The sequence below is a fragment of the Aulonocara sp. 'chitande type north' Nkhata Bay genome, linkage group LG6 (assembly GCF_057382095.1).
Source record: "Aulonocara sp. 'chitande type north' Nkhata Bay isolate Kocher_YH1m ecotype deep benthic linkage group LG6, A_spYH_male_GT1.1, whole genome shotgun sequence".
In the NCBI taxonomy this organism is placed as follows: Eukaryota; Metazoa; Chordata; class Actinopteri; order Cichliformes; family Cichlidae; genus Aulonocara; species Aulonocara sp. 'chitande type north' Nkhata Bay.
Window position 1 is genome coordinate 4185588 of NC_141349.1, and position 16927 is coordinate 4202514.

Sequence of the window (16927 nt, forward strand, 5' to 3'; positions counted from 1 at the left end):
CAGAGTGTCTGTCTACTGAGCACATAGTTTCAAATTAGGGTAGAAATGGAGGGACATTCATGGTATTCTGCATATAGCAATTTTTGTGTGTTTATATACTGTATATTAATAGGTAAGTATAGGATTTTACCTTCTGAGTACAGCTTATGTCCAGCACATATTGTAGTATTAAAGCTGGTTTTAGATGTAAAACATTTTATTGACTGCGGTGTTTATTTTGCATATTTGTCTTAAATCACAAATTTCATCTGTGCTAGGAAACTCTCTGTAGTTATACATGTTAGTGTTTTTGTTTTTTCTCTTTTAAATGTACCTGTCAGTCTATCCTTGATCTATAAACCCTACTTTCCTCCCTCAGACCCATGGTGGAGGACATGCTGAGTGCTGATGACGTTAGCTGCAGCAGCTCTCAGGTCAGTGCGAAGTCAGAGAAGAACATGGCTGATTTTGACGGGGAGGAATCGGGCTGTGAGGAGGAGCTAGTCCAGATAAACTCCCATGCTGAGCTCAGCTCCCACCTGCAGCAGCACCTTCCCAACTTGGCCTCCATTTACCATGAGCATCTGGTGCAAGGTGGGCCACACTATGGAACTAGGACAGTTTAATTTATAACAATAATAATAATAATAATAGTAGTAAATCTGACCATGTGAATGCTCTTTATCCCCTCAGGTCCAGCTGTTCATAAACATCAGTACTCCAGCAGCCACGCTGTGACTGACATCAACTTGGATAATGTTTGTAAGAAGGGCAACACTCTGCTCTGGGACCTGGTACAAGATGAAGATGCGGTACGACTTCCACTTCTCCAATATTTCCTTATAGACAATGCTTTATGTTCACAGAGTTGATAGATGGTGCTTCAGCTAGCTTCAGTAGGATTGTGTAAAATTCATTTTATAATTTGCTTGTGTGTTTAGATTCATCTCTCTGAAGGTCTTATCAATGAAGCTGAGAAACTGCTGTGCTCGCTGGTCTGCTGGTTCACTGACAGACAGATTCGAATGCGCTTTATCGAGGGTTGTCTTGACAACTTGGCCCATCACCGGTAAGAGTGACCTCTTTATTTATGTTTTAAATTGGTGCATAAATGTATAAATACAACACGCTTATGATGTTTAGGACTTATCTCTGATTGAATGTATTGAAAATGAATAATTGGTAGGCACCTGTTCTTGCAGTGCACACATAAAAAGGGTTGCATGTTGTAGCTTCCTGTGCATAGATAAACTACTGATTTATCAACACCAGATAATCATTTCTTGAGCATTTAAAATGTTCATCTTATTTATTTTTGTAATTATTCTCGTTTGGGAATCTTGAAAAACTGGACTCTGTCTTCTTCTCTTCTCTCAGGTCAGTTGTGGTTTCCTTGCGTCTACTCCCTAAACTTTTTGGCACTTTCCAGCAATTTGGCTCCAGCTATGACACTCATTGGATCACCATGTAAGTTACACCACTTCTTCAGAGTGCAAAAGTCAAATACCATATGGAGTTTCAGATACAATTACATGACTCATCAAAGCTGAGTCAAAATATTTGAGTCTTTCTGGAAAAAAATAGAAATATGAGTATTGAAGTGTTTTGTTTTGTGAGCCTTGCACTGATTTGGTTGTTGGTTCTGTCAGGTGGGCTGAAAAGGAGCTGCACATGATGAAACTGTTTTTCGACAACCTGCAACACTACATCCAAGAAGTCAGAGAACACCGGCACAAATTTGCACTGTGAGTCTGTCTTACACCACTACTACATATCGACACTACTATACAGAATATTGAGTCTCCCTTTATTTCTTTATATTTTGCTTGCAAGAAGCCGGACTCGTAATTCTTTTTAAAGTGTTCCCTGAGCTTCTCCAGTCTTTCTGAAATTCTTTGGTTGCTTTTTCACTCAATCCCATCTTTGTTCCTGTCCAGAAACAAGTTAAGTCACTTACCACTGACATATAAATAATTCAAGCAAAACAGCAGCACCTGCTGTAATTCAAGGTGTGAAGTCGGCTTTACAGACAACTTCGTATCAAATTGTCTGTTAGAAAAGCACATCATTTGTTCTCATTTCTTCAGTTGAATCTACAAAAAAGGCCCGACATGATAGTATGACAAGAATAAAATATCACTTTTGCACCAACAAGTTGATTCACAAACTGCTATTAGCTGGAAACTTTATATATCTTGGGGAAACTGGAGATTTGGAAGACAAGAGAAAATGGTACTGTCAACAGTGTGATAAAGAACAACAGAAGCAGACCTTTCAATGTGGTTCAAGAAGCCTGGAGAAATTTTCCTCATGATGACTTAAATAAATTATGAGTTCAGGCTGTGAAGAATAAAGTTGGTCATACTAAATATTCGCTTTCAACTTGTTAGAAACTGTCCAAACTGTTTTTGCCTTGTATACTGTGTATAACTAACACACACACACACACACACACACACACACTACCTAATTTAACCACCCCCTTCCGTGAAAGGACTGCTGGCTACCCGGACAAATGTGAGTTGAGTTTGTTTTAAAACTTAGATTTTATGTTATTTCTTTATCCATAACTGTTGTTGCAATTCATTACTGCCTCTTTTACTGCTCTTTTTAAACCTATTCTTTTTAAACTTCTTTTTAAACTGTATTGCTTTTTGCACTGTAGAAGCTGGTGAGAAACAGTATTTCGTTTCAGGCTGGGTAACACTACGAAATGACAATAAACTTCTATAACTGTACTTAACAGGACGCTTGATTTTGCAGTTGTTAATAATGACTTTTATCTTTCTATGAAGTTCTTTAGGCCACATTACTTTAGTAGTCATTGAATACTTTCTGTTCTTTTATTAAAATTAAGAGACTCATATATGCACACTTTAAAAAAAAAAAAAAAAATTGGTTGACCTTAGTTCATTTATTTAAGTTAAACAATGCTTCCTTTTTCAGTTTATCATTTCTTGTTTGTAATTAATTTGTCAGCTTTCTGAGTCAGTTTTATTCTCTTAATTATGGCTAGAAAACAAAGCACCTTCCACCTGATAATTCCACATTTAGGAAGAATTGGACACTAAAGTCACTTCTCAGAAAAATCATGCTGACAGTGGAATTCCTGTACCCAATTTAAAATTTCAGTTTTTGTTGTGAGAGCATCAGTGTTACAATTCCTCGTTGAGACTAGCCAAGTGTTTGAGTTTTTGCTTTTTGGAAAACAAAGATGCGTCTCATGAGTCTGTCCACCAGCAAATTCATTTTTATCTTCACATTATCTGCATAACACCTCTTTAGTTCCATTTGATTGCTTTGCTTAATGTTCCCTTGTGTGCAGTTATTATCCTGCTTTAACCTTTAATGACACTGTAATTGCCCACTAGTGTGATATTTCTGGAGTGCCCATGATAGCAGCCACTGTTCATTTAAATTATTTACACATGCATCTCAAAGACTGCGTTAGCAGAAGTGTGCTTGGTGTCAATACTTCTGAGAGAGCAGTTGGAAGCTTCTGCAAACTGTGATCTTCAGACATCAGTTCACTTTCTTCACTGTTGACACATAACTCGTCTGTGTTGTGCAGGTACAGTCACAGTGCAGAGGTCCAGGTCCGTCTGCAGTTCCTTACCTGTGTCTTTTCCACACTGGGATCTCCCGACCACTTCAGTAAGATTCCGATACCATTTATGTACTAGAGTAATATTCTCTGTGAACTAAGATGCTTTTAAAAGACATGCACCTATCCAGAGAGTTGCACAGAGGTAGAGGTGTCCATATTATGCTTTAGTAAATAACAGCTGTGGTTTTCATAACATAACCCTGATCTCTGCTGTGTTTCCACACCACACCATTCACTTCTTGAGGAATATTTTACACCCCAAAAGAGGGAAAAAAATTTAAAGGAGTGAAGTGTTTTCTTAAAGTTTCGTGGTCTTTAGCACTTTGCATTTCAGTCTTGATTTCTGAGCCTTTCTTGTTGGGTTCTTTCATTTTACATTGGGGATCTCTAAAATTATCCACCTTTTTAGCGTGTTTACGTATAATAAAAGAAAATGTGTCTCTTACCTTTTAATCCCCTTTAGAAGCTCTTAGCCTCTTATGTATGGATGTGCAACGTAAGCAGATAATTATGGCCAAAAGCCCAAAGATAAGGGGGAAAAGTGGTCTGCGTTATATGAACCCGGTCTGCGTTTGACATCGCTGAACTCTAGTTTGTAATTATTTTGGTGTTTGGATTTGTCAGGACTGAGTCTGGAGCAAGTGGACATTCTGTGGCACTGTCTGGTGGAGGACGCTGAATGTTACGATGATGCGTTGCACTGGTTCCTCAACCAGGTCCGCAGCAAAGACCAGCATGCTATGGGCATGGAGACCTACAAACATCTCTTCCTGGAGAAGGTAGTAAAAAGACCGTGGATTATAGAATTTTATGGGTGTCCCATGGGTAATGAATAAGAATGGCTGTGGAATTATAGATAATTCCAAAGTGGAGGGACGGGGCAAAAACCTGTGCCCGTTTCGTGTACAACTTGTGACATAAATTTAATTCCATAAATCTCTTAAATGTTTGACAAAATACCCTTTATTTCCTGTGCTGTGCAACGTTAATTTGGCAGGAAATTTTTCAGTTGGAAAAGAATCATAGCATTAAGATTTTCTTTTCTTTTCTTGGTTTCACTATACAGGTTCTGTACAAGAACTGGTTGTCTTCTAGTTCAATTTCTGCGATCTGTTAGTCTGCCTGGCTATCGAGCTCTCTTATCAGCTCCATTTGCACTTGTGCTAGATTTTTTTTTTTAGTTTGTCTGTAGTTGTGCATATAGTATGGCAGTCTACAGGGTGGAAATGTTACACAAGAGGACAAGAGCATGATGTGTTGCTAACACAACTTCAGCTCTTTGCAACCACTTACACAGACAGCATGCTAATGCTAAGCTAGTCAAAAGAACAAAGTGATGTTAGAGCCCAGCCCAGCAGCCAGCCCCTGAACTTCAACGGGTAACAAAAGCAGTGATGAGCAGTCAGGCTGCAGCCACTGTTCTTACCTCTTCATGTTTGTACAGCGGCGATTCCTTTAAAGTCTCTTTGTGCTTTTTTTCCCCATCTTCGCTTTGTGTTCATACCTAAATACTAAAAGAAAGATCATATGCGTGTCCTCATTAGAATAGGGTTTTGTGTAAGTGTGTGGGACTGTAGCCTCAGGTTTATAGTTTAGAGCTGGAAATAAATAATAAATAAAAAAAACAGGAACAGAATTTATCAGACTATTTCTCATACGTTTATTCAACTGGATGGGTTTAAACTCAGCTGGGGTGGAGCACAATCACGACCCTCTGGGCAGCTTCAGACGAGCAGCAGCCGTGTGTTGATGTTGACTACTTTGTGTTTGTTAATGTCACTGTGTGTCTCCAGATGCCACAGCTGAAACCAGAGACTATCAGCATGACAGGCCTCAACCTCTTTCAGCACCTCTGTAACCTGGCCCGGCTTGCCACTACTGCACTGGACAACGCCTCTAGCTGTGAGGTAAATGGAAACAAAAGCATGTGATGCTCGTAATCAGACATGTTGTCTTCAGACACATTTGAGTAGATGCTTAATTGAGGAATGTCTGTGCCGCCAGCTGTGTGGGATGGACCAGCTGTGGGGGATCGCTCTGAGAGCTCAATCTGCTGATATCAGCCGCGCTGCTATACAGTACATCAACTCCTACTACATCAATGGTCAGTTTTTACTCACTGCACTATGATGAAGTCATATGCTTTGTTATGAAATTGTTGTTTTTGTTCTTCCGTACCAATAAGAACAAGAAGACTTTGAAAAATTGCTGATCTTAATCTATTAATTCTACTTTTGTGTGTCTCCAGCTGGTAAAACAGGACTGGAGAAGGAACAAGAGTTCATAAGGAAATGTATGGAGAGCCTCCTGATGGCTTCTGCCAACTTGGAGAAGGATGCCCACTCCAGTCTGACCAGCATTGAGAGGGGGTTGCTCATGCTCAAAACACACCTGGAGGCGTTCCGGCGCAGGTACACACACCTGGAATGTTTACATTATGAAAAACTCAGTGGTCAAAATCATTTTATATGGGAAAAAAAAAAAAGCAAACAAACAGTATTGCAGCACATCGTTTCGTCTCTGGTCTGTGGCAGGTTTGCTTACCACCTGCGACAGTGGCAGATCGAGGGGACGGGAATCAGCAGCCACCTTAAAGCTTTGAGTGACAAACAGTCTCTACCTCTTAGGATCGTCTGTCAGCCCGCCGGCCTGCCTGACAAGGTGACACTTTATTAAAAGCAAATAAGTCTTATTGCATAAATACTTATAATGTGCTTCTACAGTACAAGTCAAATGTTTGGACCCACTACCCATTACATATTTCTGCAGATGACCATTGAGATGTATCCCAGTGACCAAGTAGCTGACCTGCGAGCTGAGGTGACCCACTGGTACGAGAACCTGCAGAAGGAGCAGATGAACCATCAGGCTCAGCTGCAGGAATTTGGCCAGAGTGGCCGGCAGCCAGGAGACTTCCCAGGTCAGGTCCCTCCATAAAATATTCTCCCTTGCTTTTGTTTGTGTGTCAATGTGTGAGTGAGTCTGCTAGTGAAATGTTGTCTCGTGTTCTGCAGGTGGTTTGATGGGACCGGTCAGGATGATCTCTTCTGGTCATGAACTTACCACAGACTATGATGAGAAGACTCTGCATGAGCTGGGCTTTAAAGACATGCAGGTAACAGTTTGACTTCTCTTCTGTATAAGAAACGGCCAACAGTAGGACAGACTGCAGTTCAGCTCAAGTCTGAAAGATTGTTTTACATCTTTTAATGTTGTTGTCTAATCATGTAAATTTTGATTACATTTGTTCAGTGCAGATGAGTTTTATGAACCATCTTCTTATCTGATCCCAGATGGTATTTGTGTCTCTGGGAGCTCCACGGAGGGAGAGGAAGGGCGAGGGCATCCAATTGCCTGCCTCCTGTCTTCCACCTCCTCAGAAAGAGCACATTCCTATGCTACTGCTCCTTCAGGAGCCACATCTCACCACACTCTTCGACCTGCTGGAGATGCTGGCTTGCTTCAAACCACCCAGCCCAAACACAGAGAAGGTCCAGGAGAGCCCAGAGGTGGGTATTAGTTATGGGAGAACTCCTGAAGGGATGTATACATCATATGGCTGTTATATTGGCTAAAATGTATGGAAAATTGTATTTACTAGGTATAATATTAGACCACATGTAATAATGCAAAAGAGCAGGTATGAACTGAAACCCAGTTTGAGAGGTGAGGTCACTGAAACACAGAAAACTGTTTTAAGGTGTACCTTTGATTTATGTTAGTTGATGTTCACAGTCATGTTCATCCACATGTATAACTACATTTGTGGGTAAGAGAGATGCCTCAAGTATGCAAAATGGTTAACATTTCTTGCCTTAGTATTAGAAATATGCTAGACTATTTATTTGTATTTAATTAATGCACAACACCATGTTGTCTAAGATGTTATGTTGCCACCTACTACTCACTGGTGTCATCCTTGGTTACTCCATCGCCTGAAGGCAGCATTGTCAGCGTGTTTCTGTGACAGGAAGTTGTAAACAGACAAATTTGAAAGTAAGACGGGTTCGACAGTTCTTTGGCTGAAAAAATGAACCGTTGCATGTAGGTGTTCAGGAGAAATTACATAAACTGACAAACGTGAAATGATATAAAAGCATTTAACTGGAACAAAGCATAACCAAATTCAGTACAGATGTGTTTATAAAATAACAAATAACAAAATGTTAAAACACTGTTTGATTTTGGAAGATCAGAATCATTGATTTCTTAAGGCTCTTGAATATGTCCTTTCCTAACTTTGTCCATGAGGGCTGTACTCAGTTTTGGCTATTTTCTTTCAGTTTTCGCAGACTACTTGACATAAATTCTGTTTAATCTGCAAGTAAATTAATCACCAGCCATTGCAGCCATTCCCCAACTCTCTGTGAATGATATTCAAGGTCTTTGATCTGTGCTTGTTGATCAATGGTGATGACAATTTGCATATTAATGATCAAGGAACTGAACTGACAGCCCATTGTTCACTCAGTCACTTCGATGAGTGACGAAACCTTTCTCCCACTGAGAACGCTACGTCCAGATGAATAGAATCAACCTTTAGGGATTTAGTTACCTGGATGAGCATCAAGACAGTCACCAGGAACGTCCCTGCTAACTAAAGTTTTGTTTTGTTGTTAAACTCAGAGCGCACGATGCGAGGAGCTTCACCTTCACGCAGAGAATTTGTCTCGTCGAGTTTGGGAGCTGCTCATGCTGCTTCCCACCTGTCCCAAAATGTTGCAGGCCTTCCAGAACATCTCAGATGATACGGTCAGTCATCCTGTTTAAATAAGGGCTCTTCAAGAGTTTGTTGTTGATCACACAAACATAGAATAACTAAATTTGCTTTTAATTTTGTGTTTTTATTTTGTCTGAAGAATGGCGAGGGTTTGTGTTGGAAGGAGCTGCTGAGGATTAAAAGTCCTCACAAGCTGCTGTACGCTCTAGAGATCATCGAGGCTCTGGGAAAGCCCAATCGACGCATCCACAGAGAGTCAACAGTAAGACAGATAAAGGATTGATGGCCTCTTTCTGTCCGCAGGATCCGCTGCCAAGTGTGGAATCTGTAGATGTTAATATAGGGACACGAGTCGAGTTAAAACAAATTAACTAAGTGGTAGCACCATTACTGCGACTATAGTCTGACTGTAGACACTTTTGTTTTTTAAATTGAGGTACAACTTGTAATCCCAAATATATTTAAATGTAAAGTCACTAAAATCAATATGCTGGGTGCTCTGTACAGTACAGTGAAAAAAGTTTTTGCCCCTTTCTTTAAATATTTGTCACACTTAAATTTTTCAGATTGATAAATTGATAAAAAAGATAACCCAAGAAAATATAAAAATAAATTTTTAAATCATGAGTTCATTTTTGAAGGGAAAAAAGCTATACAAGACTTACGTAAAAAAGTAATTGGCCCTTAAATCCAGAAAAGTTTGGGTAGTTTCTTTCCCCCTATTTGGACTAAAGCCGGCATTAAAAACATTCCATAAATAATGATGCTTTTACAGTGCAATGCGTGTTTCATGGAGAACTTGGCATCATCGTTTCAAAAACGTAAAATTGTGTTAGTGACAGTATTACTATTTTACTTCTTGCTTGTTCGTTCCCAGGGCAGCTATAGTGACCTGTATCCAGACTCGGACGACTCCAGTGAGGATCAGATAGAAAACAGCAAAAACACCTGGAGCTGCAAGGTACAGCACAACACTAACTCAAGCAGGATGGAAATCAAATTCCTCTCAATCCTGGCTTTAATTGTCTTCTTCTTCTTTAGTTTGTTTCATCTGGAGGTTTACAGCTGCTTTTGGAAATTTTTAATTCGGGCATCCTCGAACCCAAAGACCAAGAATCCTGGACAGTGGTGAGACAGTTTAGTCTACCTTTGTCATTTTCTACATTTTCAGTAGATAGTAGATGTATTTTATGAGCATATTATTGGACAGACTAATATAAGTAAGTGTTTGGTTTGATGTCCTTTTATCTATAGTGGCTGCTGGACTGTCTGGCCTGCCTGCTGAAGCTGATCTGCCAGTTTGCTGTAGACCCTGCAGACTTGGATTTAGCCTACCACGATGTCTTCTCCTGGTCAGGCCTCTCCGACAGCCAACGTAAAAGGGCATGGCCAGGCAAATCGCGCAAATCCACTGTAGATCATGGCAAAGGCCTGCACATCCCTCGACTGACTGAAGTAACTATTCCAGCTGACTTGTAATGCTTTGTAGCAGAAACTGCCAACAGGACGTTTCTGACTTCTGGATCTTTATCATCGGCTCTTCTGTCTGTTCGCAGGTGTTCCTCAGCCTTGTTCAAGGCACCAACCTGATCCAGCGACTAATCAATGTGGCCTACACTTACGACAACCTTGCACACAGGTTTGCCATACAAAAGCTCAAAAATGTGTTCTTTACTTTTAAATGGACAGCATAGTTGACATGTTTGTTGTTGTTTTTGTTTGTTTTTGTTTGCAGAGTTCTGAAGGCTCAGTCTGACCACAGGTCTCGACACGAAGGTAAGGATTTTACATTTTCAGACGGTGATCATGCTAAAAATGTTAAAAGAAGTAAGCTGGTGGAGTGTGACAGTAATGTTTTACCCACAGTGACTCACTATTCCATGTGGCTGCTGGTGAGCTGGGCTCACTGCTCTTCAACAGTGAAATCCAGTCTGGCTGACAGCGACCACCTGCACGACTGGCTGAAAAAACTCACCCTCCTGATTCCTGAGGTGAGTCTAACATCCACAGCTCCATCACAAGTCAAGAGATATTAATTTACTCCATAAAAAGGTAGAAGTTTTCTTAATGGTCTTGTGATGTTGTATGACCGTATAGATGGATCATTTTTGTGCTTTCTTGAGCTCTCAGTAGCATTTTACCGGGACAATGGATGTCAAAAATATTAATCCTTAATCCTCAGGTGGACTTTAAAAACCATTCACATCTAAACTGGTCCCAGTCACACCTCTGTTAAAATGTTCATGAATTTTGTTCCAGACTTGTTTTAGAAATCTTTATAACACTCAATTCAGTTGTTTTTGTAATTACTATTACAGCCTGATGAGGGCGACAAGTTCACATTTCTTTGAGGATAATTTATGCAATTCAGTTGTTTGTGATACCTGAATGCTTCAAGTTTGTTTCATACTTCTGTCGGGTCCTCGCCGTATTAGCAGCAGGGCAGTAGAGCACAAGCAAGATTGTGGTTCAGACTTTAGTCGTTTAATCAGCATGTCAGTATGCTTCACTTTATCATCATTTTGTTGAGGTGCGTTGTTTTTCTTTGTAGCCGGCAGTGAGACACGAGGCATGTAATGGCCTGTACAAGTTGTCTCTGTCAGGTCTGGAGGGAGGAGAGTCCATCAACAGATCCTTCCTGCTGCTCGCCGCCTCCACACTGCTCAAGTTCCTGCCTGACGCCCAGGCCCTCAAACCACTAAGGGTAGGTCTCGCACTCAAGTAGCTCAGCCTCTTAAAGTACTGGAAGCGGTACGCTTGTCAGTACTCCTCAGAGGCAACGTTGGACTCAGTTTGACCTTTGCTACTTTGAATCTGGTTTGTTTCTACTAAGCCTTGTTTCTCACATTGGTTTAATGCAGCAGAACCTGACATGCACTCTATTAGATCACATCATGAGACTTTAAGAGTTGATGAATTAACGTTTCATTGGGATGTTCTTAAGCAGTAACTGTGCATTTATATTTGCAGGTCGAAGACTATGAAGAGGAGCCTCTGTTAAGGACGGGCTGTAAGGAATACTTCTGGCTGCTCTGCAAACTCATCGATAACATCCACGTTAAAGATGCGAGCCAGGTGGGAACTTCAAACCACAATGCTGATGATCATACCAACCTGTTGATTTAGTAGATTTGAGTTTGTAGTAACGTTTTGATTTTTGTATTGAGCTGCTGCTAGTATTGATCTGTTTGAACTCACAGAAGGTCTCTCCCTCTCTGTCGCTGGCCGGCTCGATGCAGACCACCCTGCTGGACCTGGATGCTCTTGCCCGACATCTTGCCGACTGCATTAGGAGGTTTGATTGTCACAAACTGAATTTTATGCTCCGTATACAAAGATTTAAAGGATGTTTGCATTTTGCTGAAAGTTCATGCTGACAATATTACTGATGGCAGTGGCTTTTAAAATTAAACCAAATGGCAAATTTCTACAATTGATACTGCTTTGATGTAAACATAACTCTTTCACTTCCAGCCGTGAGATCTTGGACCAACAAGATGGAACAATCGAAGACGATGGCCTGACAGGGCTCCTTCGTCTTGCCACCAGCGTCCTCAAACACAAGCCTCCTTTTAAGTTCTCCCGTGAGGGGCAGGAGTTTCTGAGGGATGTCTACAACCTCCTCTTCCTCCTCCCCAGTCTGGTTGACCGTGCTCAGCCCAAGTGCAAGTCCCACGCTGCAAGGGCCGCCGCCTATGATCTGTTGGTGGAGACGGTGAAGGGCTCGGTAGAAAACTATCGGCTGCTCCATAATTGGGTCATGTCTCAGCACATGCAGGGTGAAGAGCTTCACTTTTTGATTACTTTTATTTGGTAGTGCTCTTTCTGTAGTTTATTTTACTTCTGTGTACTGTGTTTCTGTCTGTATATGCAAGCTACACTCTGTGTCAGTAGTCCTCTAGGTCAGTGATCTGACTCAATGTAAGCTTTGCCACAGTGAATCCAGTCTTCTTCTACAAGACATTGACCCACAATTGGGACTAATGCTGAAGAGACTGGGACACTTTTTGTTGTGAAAGAGTTTTAAAGAGCACTATGAGCTGAAACTACAAAGCTCTACAGAAGTGCAGAATCCTATCATTATTTTAAACTTAATTTTAGATATGTTTTTACACCATGCCTAATTTTAATCATAGCTTTAACAACCAGATTACCAGACTGTTCTCCAAGTTTAGTTTGTTTTAAGGCCATCTGTAATTATGTCGGAAAAGGTTTTGGGCGAGTTGGAAATTCCATTTGCAACCCAATAATACATAGGTGTCAGACTTTGGCCCGCAGCGTAATTACATTTGGCCTGCGAAGCCACACCAAATGACTATCAGAGCTGGCCTACTGGTATTATACAGCTAATATATATAGTTTAGTATTAAGCTTTGCTTGTTCCATATTCAGTTTTTCAGCAAAACCTGTTTGAGTCCATAAGAAAAGATTCATTCTTATATCTGGAGGAAGATTTTTTTTTTTCCTCCCCCCCAATAAATATTAACGTTAGCCCGCGACTTTGTTCCAGTTTTGGCCCACTGTGTATTTGAGTTTGACACCCCTGCAATAATGCAACTGCCAGTTTGAATAATTTAATAAAAGGACAGGTGTGACACAGAACTCAAACTTTCTTTTAATCTTTTGCTTGTAGGCTCTCATGCTCCATACAAGTGGGACTACTGGCCCCATGACGACGTCCGGGCTGAGTGCCGCTTCGTGGGTCTGACCAACCTGGGAGCAACATGCTACATGGCCTCTACCATTCAGCAGCTCTATATGATCCCTGAGGCCCGCCAGGCTGTCTTCACTGCCAAGGTCAGTATCTGAAAGATTGTTACAATAACGTCATTAAAATTCAAATGGCACACAGGTCCTCACCCTCTGTGTTTGCGTGCAGTACGCTGAAGATATCAAACACAAGACAACACTGCTGGAGCTGCAGAAGATGTTCACATATCTCATGGTGAGTTTTGATTTTCCTTTTAGTCCTTCCCTTCTGTCTGTCGTATTTGTTTAAAACTACAGTCACTAGTAGAGTAACTTTTAACACCCGTTCAGTTTCTGAAGATCTGGACGATTGGACTTTTTTTCTGAGCACCACAGACGGCAAAATCAGAAGGTTTGGTGAGATGGATTATCTGTGTTAATCTGTGTGTTTTCAGGAGAGTGAGAGAAAAGCATACAACCCCCGGCCATTTTGTAAAACCTACACAATGGACAAACAGCCTCTTAACACCGGCGAGCAGAAAGACATGACAGAGTTCTTCACCGACCTCATCACCAAGATAGAAGAGATGTCCCAGGAGCTGGTGAGCATACATCTTTACATACACACAAATTATATATTTAATGCTTTAAAGGATTCAAACACTAATTTCCAGATTGGAGCAGGTGCCACTTATTACTGATCTTCATAAAACCTTTAGTGTTCATCTCTGCCATTCAGAAAATCACAATCTCTCTATAGCACTATACATATTAAGACGTAGATTGTTTGTATAAAAAGTACATATCCAAATAAGATGTTGTTATTATACAAATGATGACCACAAATATTATGCAATATTAAAGATAATTTTAAGAGCATGAGTAATAGTTCAGGCATCATAGTACATGTTAAAGTTGATTAATAAGCTGATGTATCTTAATTATCTACATTGACAGAAAAACACAGTGAAGACTCTGTTTGGAGGTGTCATCACCAACAATGTGGTGTCTCTGGTGAGTGCGGGAATTGATTTTGAAAGGAGGAATATTAAATTGAAGGAAAACTGTTTTGAGAACAACAAAGCACAGCTGAATTTCGTGTTTATTTTAATACCTCACACAAATGTAGTTATTTTTAAAACTACAAAGGTTACAGTAGATGAGTTAAGGGTTCCACAGACTCAGCGTGAGGTACATTTTCTGCCATTGTTTTTTCTCACTGTTCTGTGTCTCCCACAGGACTGTGACCATGTCAGTCAGACTGCAGAGGAGTTCTACACAGTCAGATGTCAGGTGGCAGACATGAAGAACATCTATGTGAGTGGGGCGAAAATGTTACGCAAGTTTGAAGCTCACCTGTGATTCTTACAGCTTCAGTGGAGATCAACCTCTGCCACATAAACAGTCCTGCACAAACCACAATGGTTCTGAAAAGTGCAGTCCTGTCTTTTCTCTTTGCCAGCATAAATGTTTACGTTTTCAAAAATTACTTTGTTTGTTTTGTTTTTTTGTATACAGAAATCTTGTATGTAAATGATACTCATTAGAATAAAAAAGAAGAATAAAGCAGGGTTGCTACCATATACCGATGCAGTATGGTTCAGCTTCCATCAGTTTCATATTCAGACCCAAAATGAGTTAAATGCTCATCTTGAGGGTTTAGAAAAAGCCATTGCTCAACAAGGAGTGATGTCACATGCATCTTTTACCAACTAAGAGAGAAAACACAAACTTTTGTCTTTTGTTCTCTAAACCAAAGTGCACTGCAGACTTTTCCTTCTTTGATGTATTTGTGCTTTGTTATCTTTCCTCAGGAGTCTCTGGATGAAGTGACCATCAAAGACACCCTGGAGGGTGACAACATGTACACCTGCTCACAGTGTGGAAAGAAGGTCCGCGCAGAGAAAAGGTCAGAACGATTTAAAATCCTGAAAAAAATAATGCCCCTCTCTCAACACAGTGTCTCACCATGTCTCACTGTGTCTCTTTACACAGGGCCTGCTTTAAGAAACTGCCTCGCATCCTGAGCTTCAACACAATGAGATACACCTTTAACATGGTGACCATGATGAAGGAGAAGGTCAACACCCACTTCTCCTTCCCCCTGCGCCTCGACATGACACCTTACACTGAGGATTTCCTCATGGGCAAAGGGGAGCGCAAAGAGGGTTAGTTTCTGTTCACCCAGTCGGACATTTATTGTGTATTGATGATTGTAATTGACTCTTCAAGTGTTGCCTTCCATGGGCCTCAGGTTTTCGAGAGGAGGGTGAAGCAAAGGTCACAGAGAGCTATGAGTATGACCTCATTGGCGTCACTGTGCACACGGGCACAGCAGATGGCGGCCATTACTACAGCTTCATCCGGGACATTGTCAACCCCCATGCCTACAAGAACAATAAATGGTGATGGATGATGCATATTAAAGTTTTAATAATCAGTCTTTAAACCCAAAAAGTGAGTGACTGTCATAGGACGCCACCATCTCAAAGGTTTATCTTGTCCTCCAGGTACCTTTTCAATGATGCAGAGGTAAAACCCTTTGACTCAGCTCAGCTGGCCTCTGAGTGCTTTGGTGGAGAGATGACGGTATGAGCGAGAGTTGCAAGATAAATACTACCACTTAATTCCACGTGTAATCTCTAATTTCACCTACTTTATTTATCTTTTAGACTAAAACCTACGACTCTGTCACTGACAAGTTTATGGACTTCTCCTTTGAGAAGGTGAGAATTTCTGGTCCATTTTTGTAGTTTTTATCCTCTGTGTTTGATCCAGAAGGTAACAATGAAATGATAATCAAACTTTCAGACACACAGTGCCTACATGCTCTTCTACAAGAGAGTGGAACCGGAGGATGACAATGGGAAGGACTTTAGTTTTGATGTCTCTCCTGATCTACTTGAGGTACTGACTGTGCTTTTTTTCTTTTAAACGTAGCAGATCTCTGTGCATTACTCCTATTAAATCCCTCATTTAAATGTCCAACTCTCTCTTTCAGTGGATTTGGCACGACAACATGCAGTTTCTGCAGGATAAAAACATATTTGAACACACCTACTTTGGGTGAGCATAAATCAGTTTGTATTTTTGGTCACATCTTATTGGCCTTTTTGATCACTACTCACTCAATGGCACGACTTGTCATTGTTTCAGCTTCATGTGGCAGCTCTGCAGCAGCATCCCCAGCACCCTGCCAGACCCCAAAGCTGTCTCCCTCATGACTGCCAAGGTGAGAAGTAATACAAGCATTTAGCTATTATTTTCTGGCTTTTATTGACTTGAAACCTGGATTTTTGAGAAAATGTATAAACTGTAATTGTGCGAATTACTTTTTAAAATAAAAAGACTTTTTTGTTTTCACTTTACTACTACAAAAGTACTAAAAATGGAACAGTTCTCTCTTAAAATAAGGAAACTAGCTCCTTCCTAGCTACTTTGGGTTTTGGATAAAACACACTGGAATAACAGCTGGCTGAAGCCCAATCTAGAAAATGAAAATGGGTAAAAGTTTCTGCATCTTTTACTCAGAAAGATGTTATTTTAATCTATTTTCTAACTGACCGCATTTTCTAAAAATATTTATACCATGCTGCGTGATGTCACTGATTTGCAATGCTAATTAGTTTAACTAAAACTTACTTTTCTACTGTTGTTTTTTCCCCTTTCATTTGCAGCTCAGCACATCCTTTGTCCTTGAGACTTTCATTCACTCCAAGGAGAAGGTAATGCACACTCATCCTTATCACTGTTATCATTTTCTGAGTGTTGTTAATTTGTAAAGATAAGTGGAAAGAAAGGGGAGGAGGAAGGAAGTTACTGATAGACTGTTAATCCTTTCTGCTCTGCTACCTCCAGCCCACCATGCTGCAGTGGATTGAACTGCTGACCAAACAGTTCAACAACAGCCAGGCCGCCTGCGAGGTTTGAGT

General features: G+C 40.6%; 1 protein-coding gene across 2 annotated transcripts in view; it reads left to right on the plus strand.

The window, feature by feature from the left end:
* usp34 (ubiquitin specific peptidase 34) overlaps window positions 1–16927 on the plus strand; it is a 54443-nt gene that overhangs the window by 23568 nt on the left and 13948 nt on the right. Inside the window, exons 15-55 of one of the 2 annotated variants that reach the window (XM_086294672.1) lie at window positions 359–573; window positions 673–791; window positions 921–1048; window positions 1357–1446; window positions 1629–1724; window positions 3551–3633; window positions 4211–4365; window positions 5380–5493; window positions 5591–5690; window positions 5835–5997; window positions 6121–6247; window positions 6356–6506; window positions 6601–6701; window positions 6880–7095; window positions 8213–8338; window positions 8446–8568; window positions 9184–9267; window positions 9348–9434; window positions 9561–9761; window positions 9863–9945; window positions 10042–10082; window positions 10173–10297; window positions 10858–11010; window positions 11277–11381; window positions 11507–11601; window positions 11781–12085; window positions 12940–13103; window positions 13186–13251; window positions 13451–13597; window positions 13953–14009; window positions 14235–14312; window positions 14810–14904; window positions 14991–15163; window positions 15250–15400; window positions 15506–15584; window positions 15668–15721; window positions 15807–15902; window positions 15997–16061; window positions 16152–16227; window positions 16673–16720; window positions 16854–16919. In XM_086294672.1, the coding sequence (XP_086150798.1) occupies window positions 359–573; window positions 673–791; window positions 921–1048; window positions 1357–1446; window positions 1629–1724; window positions 3551–3633; window positions 4211–4365; window positions 5380–5493; window positions 5591–5690; window positions 5835–5997; window positions 6121–6247; window positions 6356–6506; window positions 6601–6701; window positions 6880–7095; window positions 8213–8338; window positions 8446–8568; window positions 9184–9267; window positions 9348–9434; window positions 9561–9761; window positions 9863–9945; window positions 10042–10082; window positions 10173–10297; window positions 10858–11010; window positions 11277–11381; window positions 11507–11601; window positions 11781–12085; window positions 12940–13103; window positions 13186–13251; window positions 13451–13597; window positions 13953–14009; window positions 14235–14312; window positions 14810–14904; window positions 14991–15163; window positions 15250–15400; window positions 15506–15584; window positions 15668–15721; window positions 15807–15902; window positions 15997–16061; window positions 16152–16227; window positions 16673–16720; window positions 16854–16919 (4801 nt within the window). The remainder of the gene's footprint in view (window positions 1–358; window positions 574–672; window positions 792–920; window positions 1049–1356; window positions 1447–1628; window positions 1725–3550; window positions 3634–4210; window positions 4366–5379; window positions 5494–5590; window positions 5691–5834; window positions 5998–6120; window positions 6248–6355; window positions 6507–6600; window positions 6702–6879; window positions 7096–8212; window positions 8339–8445; window positions 8569–9183; window positions 9268–9347; window positions 9435–9560; window positions 9762–9862; window positions 9946–10041; window positions 10083–10172; window positions 10298–10857; window positions 11011–11276; window positions 11382–11506; window positions 11602–11780; window positions 12086–12939; window positions 13104–13185; window positions 13252–13450; window positions 13598–13952; window positions 14010–14234; window positions 14313–14809; window positions 14905–14990; window positions 15164–15249; window positions 15401–15505; window positions 15585–15667; window positions 15722–15806; window positions 15903–15996; window positions 16062–16151; window positions 16228–16672; window positions 16721–16853; window positions 16920–16927) is intronic. The other variant, XM_086294673.1, reaches the window with a different exon arrangement.